General features: G+C 40.2%; 1 protein-coding gene across 1 annotated transcript in view; it reads right to left on the reverse strand.

The window, feature by feature from the left end:
- The window catches only part of Actr3 (actin related protein 3), a 43,605-nt gene extending 29,123 nt beyond the window's left edge, over positions 1–14,482 (reverse strand). The window contains exon 1 of the mRNA XM_060371778.1: positions 14,048–14,482. Coding sequence (XP_060227761.1) covers positions 14,048–14,091 — 44 coding nt within the window. The 5' untranslated portion in view covers positions 14,092–14,482. The remainder of the gene's footprint in view (positions 1–14,047) is intronic.
- Positions 14,483–15,337: the final 855 nt, after the last annotated feature.

Consider the following 15,337-nt stretch of genomic DNA (forward strand, 5'->3'; position numbering starts at 1 on the left):
GCCAAAATTTCTTACTAATGTCAAATCTTTACATGTAGAAAAAAACGGGAAAAAAAAAAAAAAAACCCTCCCTGGACTCCCATATTAGCTGGAGGTGAACATTTCTGAACTGGCCACAGGTCTGCAGACAGTAACCAGAAGTGCTCACCTGCATGAAAACCTCCACAAACTGACAACATGCTCCTCCCATGAGATTCAAGGACACTAAACATAACCTGACAGAGATAAGACTACGTTAAATTTTGAATGTTACCACAGGAGGCCAGGTTACCGCTGCACCAATGCAATGCGTCTCAACCTTCCTAATGCTGCGACCCTTTAATAGTTTCCCATGTTGTGCTGACCCACAACAATAAAATTATTTTCGCTGCTACTTTGAAACTGTAATTTTGCTACTGCTACAAATCAAGTATCTGACATGCAGAATGTCTGATATGTGACCCTGTGGGGTTACAACCCACAGGTTGAGAACCACTGTACTAATGAAAGAGGGCACTGGCACACTCTATCCTCCACTGGGTAAATGAAATGGAGTATATCACATGAAACCAAGAACTTGTCTATACAAGATAACCTCAAACTGTATGAGCCAGAAACCCTCAAACAGGATGTCCTGCTTTCAAGTCTGGAATCCTACAAAGCAGAAGAGAATTATCTCTACAAATCACTGCCTAACCCCAAAATCTTAAAATGATAATCTACTACTTACAAGATAAGAGTACAAATTTGCTTCAGTTTCGCAAAGATTAGTCAACTATAAAATAGTTCCACCAGGTTAAAACAAAAAAGTAGGGGGCTGAAGATTAAGATCACAGGCTGTTGATTCCCAGCACCCATGTAGCATCGCTAACTGTAGTACCAGACAATCCAACTTCCTCTTCGAGCCTCAGAGGGCACCAGGCTCACATGTGGTGTGTAGACACACACAAGCAAAAAACCCATAACATTCAAAGTAAATAAGTTTTTAAAAACTGGATCCAATCCTGACTTGCTGAGTTATATAGTCAGCCATACATTCAGTCCCATCTAAACTCCTCACATGAAAAAAAAAACAGAAGACAACCCCAAAATGCACGAAGATAAAGACTGACCACCAGCTTTGACTATTATGATGAAGTAAAAACAAATGCTTGTATCTGAAAAAAAGAAAGAATCACCAAAAAAACATGAAAATTGCACCAAGAACACATGGAAACAAGGTAGGTTTGTTTTTGTTTGTTTTGTTTTGTTTTAAAGTATCTTATATTAAAAAAGAACACTGAAGAAACACACAGCACATCGACAGTGATAAAGAGTCAGGAAACTTAAAAAGTCCATCAGCAGACAGTATCCATTCTGGAAGCAGGGTTTAAGAAAAAGAAAAAGACTAGAGCCCAGGTAACTTGGAAGACAATACCAAAAAGTGATACATTTGCAGGAATACTTGACAACTTTCCCAATTTAGTCATATTCTTGAGAAATCTCAAACACTTACACAACATAAAAACTACAGTCAAATTACTGAAGACAGAAGACCAAGATTTATGGAATATGAGGGTCATATTTAAAGAATAAAGAATGGTATCTGGGACTGGGAGATGAAAGGAACAGAAAGCTGAGAGAAGACTACAAACTATTTTATATTATTATTTTTTTTTTTACAATTTACTTCACTTTGTATCCCAGTTATACCCCCCTCCCTCAATTCTTCCTGGTTCCACCCTCCCTCTCTTCCCTCTTCCCCCATCCCTCTCCCTTAGTCCACTGAGAGGAAAATCCTCCTCCCCTACTGACTAACTGACCCTAGCCTATCAGGTCCCATCAGGACTGCCTGGATCCTCTTCCTACAAACTTTCAATCATAAGAATAACTACTACAGAAAAAGAACTACTTACAAGAACAGCACGGTAACTATGGCTAGTAATAATGTACTGTTCGAATCTTTCTTAAGCATACAACATAAAAACAGAATGCTAGGAAATGGATGTTGCTCTGTTGGAATCATTGTGTATGCTGTGCTTACACTACCATGTTCTACACCTTAAATATGTAACAAAAATAAATAAAAGGGAAAACATCATTTTGAGGGATACATTTAATTTTAATGACGATTCTCCAGCAAACTTCATAACACCTTGGTGCTTTAACACTACTCACTCATTTAATAGTTTGTATACTTTCAGAAATCATAAAAGGGTGAAATAAATATGTGAGCTTCAGCAGGCAGTAATCCAGTATAGGCATCTACTATATTATTGTATCTATCTAATATATCACTGTATATTGCTAAAAGAAACCCATTTATACAAAAACCTTTCTAAGTAGTAAAGTCAGTATCCTTACACTGTAAAATATATTAGCATCCCTTCCTTTAAACATTACTGTACCTTCTGCAAATTCCAATGTTTACTTATCAAAACTATACGGTTGACTGAGGTTTTTTTTGTTTTGTTTTTATTTTACTTAATACAGTAAGTAAAACTTATCAAAACTATACGGTTGACTGAGGTTTTTTTGTTTTGTTTTTACTTTCAAAAGCATCTCACTTTAGATACTTGAAAATACCAATAGATTGTAAATATGAAAACACTTTTCAGGAATGTGAATCACACTTTAAAATGAACTAGATGAAAAGCTGTGATAAAAGCCAAAGAACAACAAGCATACTATTACTCTGAAGACAGTGGATGATTCTGCGATCTACAAAAGAGAGAAAGAAAGGGCAGGGCATGCGTGGTGGTATGGGCCTGTTACACCAGCTCCACTTGTTCCCAAATCAAACTAGTAAAGGCTGGGAGTGAACCTCAGTGGTAATAGATTTACACAATATGAACCAGCCTTTGGGTTCAATCTCCAGTATTACAAGGAGGGAGCGAGGAAGGTAGTTAAAGAGTTTTCTTTCAGCAATTCACAACTTCTCAAGCAGACAGCACAATATAACAAACACAGGTTAGAGCACATTAGAATAGAAGGTCTTTACCCCAATGATTCTGCAAAACCCATTTTCTAAAATTTCTCTGCAGCTGAAAGATGCCTACAAAAAACCTGCTTCTACCCTTACGTAGCATATGTTGTATGCAATTTTAAGATGATTATCCAACTGGAAATGAAAGATGTCTACCAATTAATCACAATGTACCCTTCTGGTAAAAGCGATCTCAACCTTAGCTCTTCCACGGCTTTCTTCATTCTGTACCCAAACTCAAAAAGTTAAATCCAGAGTTAGGAACTTTAGAATAAGAATGCCAAAGTTATTTCACAGAACTTGCAGCAAATATTAGCTACAAAAATAAATTACTATCGCCTAGAAAGCTTTTCTATTATTAGAACTCCAAGGTTTTACTTACTATCTGCAAGTAAATGTCCAACCTTATACAAAAAGCCTGATACTCTCAGTCAATAGATACAACACTATTCAAGTTCTTTCAAGTTCAAATTCTTAGAATTTAGGAACTTAAGATCCAAAGGACACAGGGAGGACAAGTACTATGGCTCAGTCCTGGAATCCTAGCATCAGTGAGGATGGAGCAGAATTATAAGGTTCTTGGATTTGAAGTCAACCTGACAATCAGAACTAGTCTTCTGCTACAACTACTACTACAGTCTCTATACTACTCTAGCAAGGACACTGTCACAAGGAAAAAAAAAAAAAGTGAAATGACATGCTTGTTCTACCATTTTGAAATCTAGATCCTGATCCTACAGACATCAATAAAGATAGAATATAAGATAACAAAAGACTTCTAATGTCTAAATTCAGAAGGCTCCCATAAAATTAAAAGTAACAATAGACAGCATTTTCTAAAAAGCTCCCAAATGACTTGTCCTCCATAGACCTCCTAACACACCTCTATCCATTCCTGGAATAATCTCTTCCAAAATTGTTTTCCCAGTCCATCATCACAAAGAGCACACATCACAGCAGTAAATACTTCCCCCATGAAAGCCAATCACAAAAACCCACAAATGTTGTGCCCCTCTCTCTCTCTCAAATCCCAAAAGTTGGCAGATCCATAAACACAGAAGGGTTTAAGGCAGAGAAAATAGGTTGCTAGTGAGCACAGAGTGAGAAAATGCCCCCAGTTGACTTTGGTGATTGTATTATTCAATTGTAAGCCTTTACAAATCACACCTAACATATCTGATCTCCACCAAGAAGTTTACACTGGAAAAGTCTAGGTATATGATGAATTAGCATGTGGAAAGAAATTAGAACAGTGCTTGGCACACAGAATGTACTGCATACTCAATTTTCTTATTTTTTCCACTGTAGAGAATGCTATAATTTTTTCCTTCCAGAATCTACTCTCCAATCCCAATTGACAGGAACCACCATTGAGGATTAAGTCTTGATAGGAGGGGAAATCTCAGTCTTGTGAAGCAAGAAAGGGATACTAAACTCATCACACATCAAGTACAAACTCTCTAATGCATGGTCTAATGCCAGCTAGTCTGATCAGAACTTGGAATCCTGAGTGCAGTTCTAAGGGCTCAGCTTAGAACTCATGCTGTTTCTGCAGCACATCTTTTGTGGGGCTTGGATCCCCAGTCTTTCTGCACTCAATAATTTGTATTCTTTTACATTGACTAATTTTGTTGGTATTACTATTTCCAGAATGTCCACAGCAGCACTAAGGTATTTATTTCTTTAGATTCTTCTCAGTCTTCCTAAAAATTTAAAAGGCCACCTTCCCCTTTCAAAAGCTCAATCTTCTTTTGGTTTTCAAATAGCTTTCCTTATTGTAATGGAACCTGAAACAAGATGAGCAGGGTTCTTCACTTCACACATACTAACTGACAATTGCAGTAAGGAAATCCTTTCACTCCCACAGTAAAAACTATCACAGAAGAATTCAGCTTTAAAAGAAAACTTTCTAAAAATCTATATAGCAGAGTGCATTGACTTTGAAAGATACTCTAGATACAATAAGTTTCAGTCATTACTAATTATTTACTGCCACCACTACCCTTTTACTAAAAAGCAAAATTGCAAAAAGTTTTGAACAGTAAACATTCACATCTTTATTACAACTGTGTGCTTTTTAAACAAAATATACCCAAATATGTTATGTACTCCAGAGACAGCCATCTATCCAATCCTCCTGTGCTAACAATAAAGGATTAATCAAGTCTCACCTGTCCCAGAATAGCCTTAAACATGCTATGTAGCCAAGGGTGACCTTGTACTCCTAACCCTGCTGCCTTTGCCAATGCTGGGGTTACAAGTGTGTACCACATTAGACTCAGTAGTTCCTATCCAATGTACAGTAAATACTCACTTTCAAACTCAAACTACAGAAACAGAACCGCTTTCTTTTTGACATTTAACTAGTAGTAGAAATTATTTTACCTAACAAAACTATCTAAAATTAACCTGCAATTGCCAACACGTCCTTTCAATACAATATTTATTCTCAAAATACTGAAGTGGACCATACCTAATTCTTCATTTAACTTGCATTGTAATCAATCACTACAACCTTCCTACACATTCCATGTTTTCACTAAATTTAATAGTTCTAAAGGATGGATGCTTAAGAATAATTCTCCTAAAAACTGAAATAAAAATGTAACTACTTTCTGAATACTGCATATACCCACTAGGGGCAGTCTCTGGAAGCACTGCACCTTGACGCTCAAACTCTAGGTCAGTGGTTCTCAACATGCGGATTGCAACCCCTCTGGGGCCCAACCAATCTTCCACAGGATTCAATCAAATCCTGCATATTGGATATTTACAATTCATAACAGCAGCAAAATTAGTTATTAAGTAACAACACAATAATTTTATGGTGGAGTCACCACTACATGAAGGTGTTACAGGTCCACGATCTTAGGAAGGTTGAGAGCCACTACTCTAGATCTAGTCACTACCTCAGGCCCTTTCTCTTTAAAAGGTAAATATATAGACTGTATTGTATCTACAATACAGGATAGGGTTTCTGAAAGAGTAATAGCTATCTCAAAAACAAACCTATAAAGGACATTGAAATAGCTGATTTACAAAAGCCATTCACATCCGTGAACTTGAATAAATGAGAAGGGCCACAGCAGGAGGCATGGGCTTGGAGGAGGAGGTGTGGGGGTGTGTGGGGGGGAATCTAAGACTTTTACCACAGTCATTCATAGTTAACACATCCTTGCTCTTCCCCACAACATACACTTCTCTCCTTTGCAGTATTCTGCTCTGTGTTTCTAGAAAAGCCATCAGTTCTCAGCTCTGTAATTAATTCTATGTAAATCATTAGTTACTTTACTTAAATTCTGGAGAAAAAAAAATTACAATTTCACTCAATTTATGAAACCAACACAAAGTAAATGAATTCTAAAAAATGCTTACAAGACACACTGTACTTAAATAATTTCTAAAATTTAAACAAGCAAGTATTTGCTCTCTATTTTACCCTAACACCAAACACAGTTTACATTTTCACAGTTAAAAATCAAGCCTAAATATAAGGTCCTCTGTATCCTAAATCCCTTCAGGATTGCTATCCCTCCTCTTGGAAACCCTTTGTTTATACTAAACACTGAAGAATAAATGCAGACACCCTTTCTCAAGCACTTTCTTGAAGGGCAATGCATAGTGCTGTAGCTTGTTAGAAGGTGGAAACTGAAATTATCTTTAAAAATAAAACAAAAGCCTTTAGGAAGAAAATGATGGTATGTTCTGCATCAGAACATCTCCATATACTCAAGTACCCGTTAGAGTGGAAAAAAGAAAGGTAAAAGAATACACACAGTATATAAACTCACCGATACTTCTTTACTGGTTTCAAACAGTAGGTATGAAAAAGCTAGTGAGCTAAATTTAAGGCAATGGATCAGAAATGATTTAGGAAAAATAATGGAAAAAAAAATTAAAATTTCACAAAGAACTAAGAATGTCATGTCTCTTTTGCTCCAATGATTCTAAGTCTTTCTTGTGTCTTATGTAAAAGCCCACACATTTATAACACCACTGAACACAAAGTATATTCATTACTACTTTATTCTAATGAACCAAATTTAAAACAGTGACATTGACTATCTTACACTGATTAATTCATGAATATTACAGGCTTGGTGAGTGATGTTTTGTAGTGCTATTAGCACTTGACTGTTTTGTTCTTGCTTTTTTATGAATATAGCTATTACAAGCAGGTAGTGTCATTAAACCCTAACAAGTTCCAAGAGAGAGCACTGAATGCTTTTATTAACTTGAGGAATTCTGTTACAGGAAACACTGCTTGAAGCTACATTTTACCCATTCCACATTTCTCCCTCCAGGCTACCACTTCGACCATTGTCACTTGCTGGGCAGTGGGAACTGCTGGACAGGGGATTTTAGCACAACTCTGAGATGTTCCCCTCCCATCTGAAAAGTCTGCCTTTTAGAAAACAGAATGATGACTCACAAGCCATCATGACATTCCAGAAGCTGCTTCACAGTGTATTAAGGAAGCACTGATACGCACTCTTTCTGCTTTTTTCTCTTTCAGTTGTCATTTCATCATCTTCAGTCTACAAACTGCTACTACCATAACTTCTGAATGTCTGATTTAGGAGGTGGCTGTATTTCTCACTCCTCAAGGACATTTCCAACTCAGAATAACATTACAAATACAACTATTTCCATTTTACTGGGTTTTGTTGTTGTTTAAAGCATTTCTTTAGTGTATGCTGTCACGCTAGGTTCAAGTGCCTTTACCCACTGAGCCATCTCTCCGTCTCCAAATTTAAAGGTTAAGTTAATTCCTGGGCAGAAAAGATGGTCCAATGGGTAGAGGCTCTTGCTGCTAAGCCAAGGCACCTATGTTCCACTACTAAGGCCCACAAGGTAGGAGAAAAATAGCTCTTCAAAGGTGTCCTCTGAACTCTATACCCACACCCCTCTCCCCCAAAAGTTAAACAAACAAACAAAAACTAACTCCTGTATTGTCCTAATCACTCAAGGTCACAATTTTGAAATCTTCATTTATCAATCCACAATCATAACTCTAAACCCAGTAGTAGCTCCTTCCCTTCTCTTAAAAAAGAAAAAACCATACTGCCTGTACCCAGAACTGTAACAGGCAGGCAAGGTCTGTGTGAAATAGGAAAATAAGCACAAAACATTATGTTCTTTTCCTACAATTTTTAATTCAAAATCAAAAAGAGTGAGCTAACTGATTATAATTGCAACATAGCATGTTCTCACTGTGTGCCAAGCTCTGTGTGAGGAACCTTTTTTTTTTCTTTTTTTCAAGGCAGGGTTTCTCTGTGTAGCCCTGGCTGTCCTGGACTTGCTTTGTAAACCAGCCTGTCCTCAAACTCACAGAGATCTGCCTGACTCTGCTTCCTGAGTGCTAGGATCAAAGGCATGCACCACCACGCCTGGCTGGGAGGAACCATTTTTAAGCATTATAAAAAATCAGTAAGGTAGACAATTAGAAAAATAAGGCCTCCTGCACTGGAAGTAACCAAAGCATACAGGTCCTTCTGTGGCAGGACACTTGACTACAGAGTTCTGGAAAGCCATAAAGAAACAATATGCAAAACAGCTGTCTTCTAAACTCCTCCCTCCACTGCATCCCTACCACCAATAGCCAACTTTGAGCTTGTATGCTACTATATAATATCCAACAAAGCTGGTGTTAAATAGGCTGCTTAAGAATCATTTAGGAAACAGGATGTGCTGGTTCAAACTTGCAATCCCCACTCTTGGGAGAATGACAGAAGACTACCCCGAGTTAGGCAGTCTTCAGGTGAACTCCAGGCTGCCCAGGGCTAAAGTCTCAAAAAAACAAGAATAGAATCATTTAGGACACTCACTGCACTAATAGGTCCAATCCTGGAGTCTCCACACACTATGTAGAGAATATCTCTGATGCAGATTTTAAAAGCCATACTCCTACCTAGGCTAGTGGTGCAAGCCAGTCATTATAGTGTTTGTTCAAGTGGAGACAACAGCAGAAGGCCACCCTAGACTACATGCAACTCAGTATCAAAAAATAAAGAAAATAAAGAAAAAGACAAAGGCCATACTGCTAATTCCTGTTAGCAGGAATGGTCACTGTTATACACAGAGCAGATCTCTCAATTACAGAGCAGAGTTGCTGCTATGCACCAAGCACTGTTGTTGGTCCTCATTCTCCTACATGCAGTCCTACTGCATCCCACTCAGGAAATGATCAAAAAGCCAAGCTTTCAGCATTAATTATTCTTCTCAGGAATATAAATTCCCTACCAAGTAGCATTTTTCGCAATTAAAGTTTTGCTAAAATATAAAACTTGGTACACAGTAGGTGCTGGATAAATGTTAGTCACAGTACAAAATCTAAACTCACATTTGGTTATCAAACAGCCCAAAACTCATAAAGGATCAAGCAGCCACCCTTCCCATTAGCAGTACACACAAACATACTTTTCCTCCCTTCCCTTTGCACAATGCTCTCCTGCGCATCTATACAGCTCCTTGAAAGAAAGGTTCAAATCTGACATTCATTACAGCTTGCCTGACTTCCAGTCCGCAATCACTGCTTTCCTTAAAACCTGGAAAACACCTATTACTTTCTGAAAAGCACCCACCTGACATTTGATTAACTGCCAGGATCAGCTGCTTGTGGTGGCTCACAAAGGAAACTGAGGCAGGAGAATCACTGCAAGTTAAAGGGCAGCCTGAGTTACACAGCGATTTCCACTACTCACTCAACACTGAAATGAACATTCACTGCTCACTCAACGCTGAAATGAACATTCACAAGTGAAGATGTGTGGACAGAGGGATATACTGTGGGACACGCCGGTGGCACACGACAGCTTCCATGATGATCTGTTTTCTATGTTCTGTTTTACTTTGTTTGTTTGTGTGTTTTTATTGGCGGGGGTTGCAAGAGCAGAAGGTGGACATAATAGGACAGGGAGATGATATGTGGGACTTGGGTGCATGATATGAAATTCACAAAGAAACAATAAAAAGTTCAAGAAAAAAAATGAAAGAACCCCACCTTTAATGTTTTAAAGTTGGGATTAAGATTCATGAGGACAGACTCTATTAGACATTTTTATTTTAATTCCAAGAGTGACTGGTTAACTGGGAAGTAAACCTCAACCATTCTCAAGTAACTAGCAAATAAAGTAATCCCTCTCTAACCCAAAATACTGAAATGATCAAAAACTTCGAGTGACTGATCCTTCAGGCTCCATGTTACTGTACCTCAGGCAAGTGGTTTAACCTCCTGGAGCTTAAGTTTCTTGTCTACATAATACAAATAACACCGCTCAAGAAGGGAAAAAGTGAGGAGCTGAAACACAGCGTTCACCACAGGACTTGCATATGGCTCTTACTAAAGAAGATTTCCTGAGAAACCCCAGAGTTTAAGTAACAAGAAAACAGTCTAAAAATTCAAATCTTCAGGGGAAAAAAATACCGAGAAAGAAAAAAAGATGAGTAATTGAATCAAATTCTTAAGGCTAGAATTACTTTTGCAACTCATAGTAAGCAAGAGTTAAGTTGAATTAACTTTATTAACAGAGTGGTGTATATAGTTGTATGAAAGGGGGCTCTCGGAACCCCACAGGACTAAATGACAGAACTTAGTTCTAGTACCTGCTCCACCACCTGCTAACTAAACGCTATTAGAGGTAATATTCTCTTTCCTCACTTGTAAAGACCATAAAAGCTGGCACGGGTTAAATAAGACAAAACAAGTTAAATCCATGCAGTTAGGTCACCAGTAGCCAGCCTTCCTCTTCTGATCTTAAAAATAAAAAATCTGAACTGTGCTTAACAATAAACCTGGAAAGGTCACTAGACAGAAATGCATCACAAAGTCAGCACAGGTATTTCAACACGAACCTGGCAGGCAGTAAAGATGCTAGCTGGAGAGTCTTAAGACTTCTCAACAGCAGGGGTCTGTTACCCCCCAAAACATACCAAAGTTATCAAGAATAAAACATTTAATAAATTCTGTTATAAAGATATTAGGAATGTTCTTGCTTTTTAGACTATTAATACATTATGAACAGTACCCAAGCAAGAAAAAGACAAACTTCCCAAGTATGCCTTCACTCATCCATGATGTCTCACTACTCTCAAACTCATTCTTATCTTTACTAACTTCTAAGTCTTGGCCACAGAATGAATTACAAAGATCTACTTTCACCAAAGCCAACAAAATTATTTGTGCTTACAGTTAGAAGACTGCTTTAAAAAATAATAGGTAGATTTGAGAAATTCTGTAATGTATTTAAATATATCCAAGACTTGTAAAATAAGGCTGAATATTAACCTGTTACTTAATCAGTGGAATTTAGCAACCAAAGCAGTTTCTTAGTGGAAAAACAAACAAACAAACAAACGAAAAAAAACATCAAAACAAAAAAGAAAAACCATACTGCAATATTGGAGAAATGAGCGAAAACAGCAAAACAAAATTTTCAGGATAAATTTACAGAAGCATTACACCCTTGTAAAGCTTTAAAACTTGCCTTTCTCATGGCTGCCCTTCAGCCTGTTTAAGAAGGGGGTCTGAAACAGGGTTTTATGCATGCTAATGAGGCACTCTACCCTAAGCAACATTCCCAAGCCCTACATTTTGATCTGAACTACCACCTCTCTTGAGCAGGAATTTTACTGTACGATACAGACCAATACAGAACCAAAAAGGTGTGTTGACTTGATACAGACATGAAGGAAGTATTTCTTTCTTAAGTCGTTAGGTATCTGAAAAATAACTTTATGATCTGAACCTAAGTCATGATCATGAATTAGGCTGGACGATCCCTAATTTAAGGTTCCAGAATTAAAATTCATGTGTTCTAACTCCTACAGCTTGTAAGACTCCCTCAGGTTTACCAGACTACCACTTTTTGCCCAAATTCTTTAATGAAACAGGATGGGGAACCTGTGAGTGTTTCACTTATTCTATAAGAGTGACTGTAGAGAAACACCTAAGAGGTGAGGGCAATGGCTAAAGCTGGGGACGAAGACACACACACTAAAGGGGCACCTCTTACATTTGGGGAACAGTGAAAGCCATTCTTGGACATGCTACTTACCTTGGGCACTGAAGGAGGGCTTTCCTAATAAAGCTCAAGGTTTGACTTTCAAAGAGGTTGTATTTAATAGCCAACTGAGGGAAACACACACATACACACACAAATTCTTTTGAAAAAAAAAATAAATACAACTCTAAACTGGGAAATTCAGATTGTGATCAAAGGTAAAAATACTGAATAGGGCTGATTTTAACGAGTTTCACCCAAATCATAAATGAATGTCCAGCTAACCTCTCTTTGTAAGGTGAGATCAATACAGTAATGTAATGATTCAGTAATTGCGATATTAGACAGAAATAGCCTTGGTATAAGCTGTACCACTCCTCCTGGTCACCCAGCATGTGTTTTTAATTCAAGGTCGCCCTTTCAGAAAAAAGGTCACTTAAGGACAGCTAAGTTCAAAGAGATACCCAATACCACTCATTCAAAAATAACCAAAACTGCATTTCAAAAGAGGGAAATAGACAAATAGAAAGAATAAAAAGAAATATCCTATTTAAGCTGTCATGGCATTATTCATAAGGTGATCACTTACTACATGTTTTACTGACAGTGATGTTTAAAGCATGAAGTATTACATAGAAGTATCTGTCACTTCAATACAACACACTTGAAAAGTCCTATTCACTCTGGCCAATTAAAAATAGCCCTAACATCCAACTATTCACCAATTAAACTATCAAAGGATAAACATATTATATATATCATATGATATAAATACCAGATATATGTATCACTTCAGGGCAACAGGACTAGACGAAAAAAACCTAACTTTAATATAAGATGTCAACTAAGAAAATACATAGAAATTCCAAGGCTAAACTACTGTTTTCCAAGAAAAAAAAAATTAAGTTTTCCGTTGTTTCCGGTTGCCTGAAGGCATGTTAGAAATAAAGTCAGGAGAATTGAGATTGGAGGGATTTACACAGACTAACTAGTGTGGAGGAAATGGCATCTTTAAAATAGCTGTGGTACGGTGAATAAGAGGAAAAGGCTAGCAACTGTTCTCAAAACCACTAATGATGGGGGGGTGGGGGGGTGGATTAGAGATCAACACAGGCAGTCTTCCTCCACCAAGTGTTTCAACCTAGAACATCAAAACACAGTCTTGTCTCTAGGTCACTACACAGAACAAGCCGTAACTCTCAAAAAAGGTTCATTAATTCAAAAAACCCTACTACTTTTAAGTATTTGAGCCAACCACACTACTATCAGAAACAATTACTTTAAATCAAACACATTCCTTTATATCTTTATGTCTTCGCTCAGCTTTCAAGATATTGTCACAAAACGAACGCAAACGTTCAGTTTCCAGGGTGCGTCCCTTCTGTCTCCCTCCATACACACAGAACATTTTTTTTAGTTCAAACACATTGATACCTAACACTCATAATACACTTTTTGCAACCTGCCTAATTTTGAAAGTTCTAATAAGACGTGTTGTTAACGTTGGAGACGAAAAACTACCTTATAAGGCTATAAAAGACGGAAAGCAGGAAGCGGCTTTGACAAAACTAAGGAAGTTGCAGCGCGCTTGCTCACTAAGGGACTTTTTTTGAGGCTCGAGCAATAACCCCATGAGATCCTCCTCGCTGGAGCTGAAATGTGTGACTTGGTTCAATGGGTGGTGAGAGATGGCTAAGACTGGGTGTGGGGTGGGAAATGAGGCGGCGCGTGGGTCCTCTTCAAAAGCCCCCATTCCGGCTTCCCATTTTCACAGCCTGGTTCTTCCCTCTCCCCACCCACACACCCTAGAGACTGAGGGTTGTCACAGCGATCTTGCACAACCTGCAAGGAGCGCTTCTCGTTTTCTCCTTGGCCCTCGGTCCGGCGGTCCCCTGCGAGTCCCCGGGATCACGGGCAGGAAGGGAGAGGAGGGGAGGGAAAGCCAGGTGGGCCGGACGGCCTTCTCAGCAGGGAAGGGCCCGAAGAGACCTGGGTCCAGGGAGGCTCCGGCACCACCCCTCGCCCGTCCGCGGCTCGCCCCATTCATCTCCTTCCTCCGGCCGTCCCCAGGCTGTTTCCCCACCCACGAGACCCGCCGTACCCCGTGCCACAGTCCACCACACAGGCCGGCAGCCGTCCCGCCATCTTCCTCCTCGCCCGCCGCCGCCGCCGCCGTCCGTTCCGTGCTGCTAGAGGCCGGGGATGGAGAGGAGAGCTAGCTGACCATGCACTGGCCCGGGCCGCCCTAGGTCCTGAGGGAGGAAGGGAGGCGCTCCGGGAAGCCCGAGCAGTAGCGAGCGAGCAGCAGCCCAGCACTTCCGCAAGCCCGGCAGGCTGGCCGGCCGGCAGGCTGTCCCCGCCCTGCCCGCCGCGGCCTCCTCCTCCACCCCTCCGCTCTCTCGGCCCTCCTCCTCCTCCTCACTCCCGCCCCCACCCTACAACTTCTTCCCCTCACACTGCCTTTCCGCGGGTAGCCAAGATGGCCGCCGCTGCCGACGCCCAGGCCAGGCCAGGCCCCGGGCCGCGATCGCTCCCACTTCCGGTTCCGGGTGGGAGGGGCGCGTGCGCGCGCCGGAGCTCGCCGCCGCCCGGCCTCGGCTCCGTTCCGGACATGCACGAACTCCACTTCGGGTTTTCAGACGGCCAGAGAAACTCAGAAGCCGAGCTGAGCTCGAAGGGGTTCTGAGCGGCGGCACATGCGCGCTGGCGGGCAACTGTAGACCCCGGCTCCGGTTCTGACCTGCGAAGAGTCCACTTCGCATTTTCTGGCCGTTGAAAGCCAAGAAGTCGGGCAATTTCTAGTTCTGAGGCTGGCTTTTGGTGGTGGTGGGTGTGAGCGTGCTCCTTCCCTGCCAGCGTGAGGAGTGAACGGAAGCGCTTCTCTGTTGTCGGGGTGAGGGGCTGATGGGAAGCGCGATCAGCAGCATGTCCCCATTGCGCTATAGCACCTCTTGATGAGCAGTCAGGAAAGGGATGAACGAAGGTTTGTGTCCTGAGACTTATGTCAGTTATACTATTACATTGTAGGTTGCAAGCTCCCCAAAATGGTGAGCCTGTGCTTTAGAGCTTAGGTTATGTTTTATTTGATATACTCTGCACGGGTTCGCCCTAAAAACAAGCAAACAAAAACACCTTTCTCAGGGCTTGGGGATTCTAGTGTGTCTTCAAGAAAGACAAGGATTGAACCAAGTACATGGTTTAGCAGGTAAAGGTGCTTGCCATCACTAACCTGAACCTGAGTTTGATCTCTGGGGATCCAAGTGCTAGAAAGGAATGAAAAGACCCCCACAAGTTGTTCTTTGATTTTGCACACACTCCATCCCCCTCATAAATGTGAAATAATAAAAATTTAAAAAGCAAGCTTCCCAGAGGTTATGTTCTACTTAGCCTG

Source organism: Meriones unguiculatus, chromosome 18 (assembly GCF_030254825.1).
Source record: "Meriones unguiculatus strain TT.TT164.6M chromosome 18, Bangor_MerUng_6.1, whole genome shotgun sequence".
NCBI classification, from domain to species: domain Eukaryota; kingdom Metazoa; phylum Chordata; class Mammalia; order Rodentia; family Muridae; genus Meriones; species Meriones unguiculatus.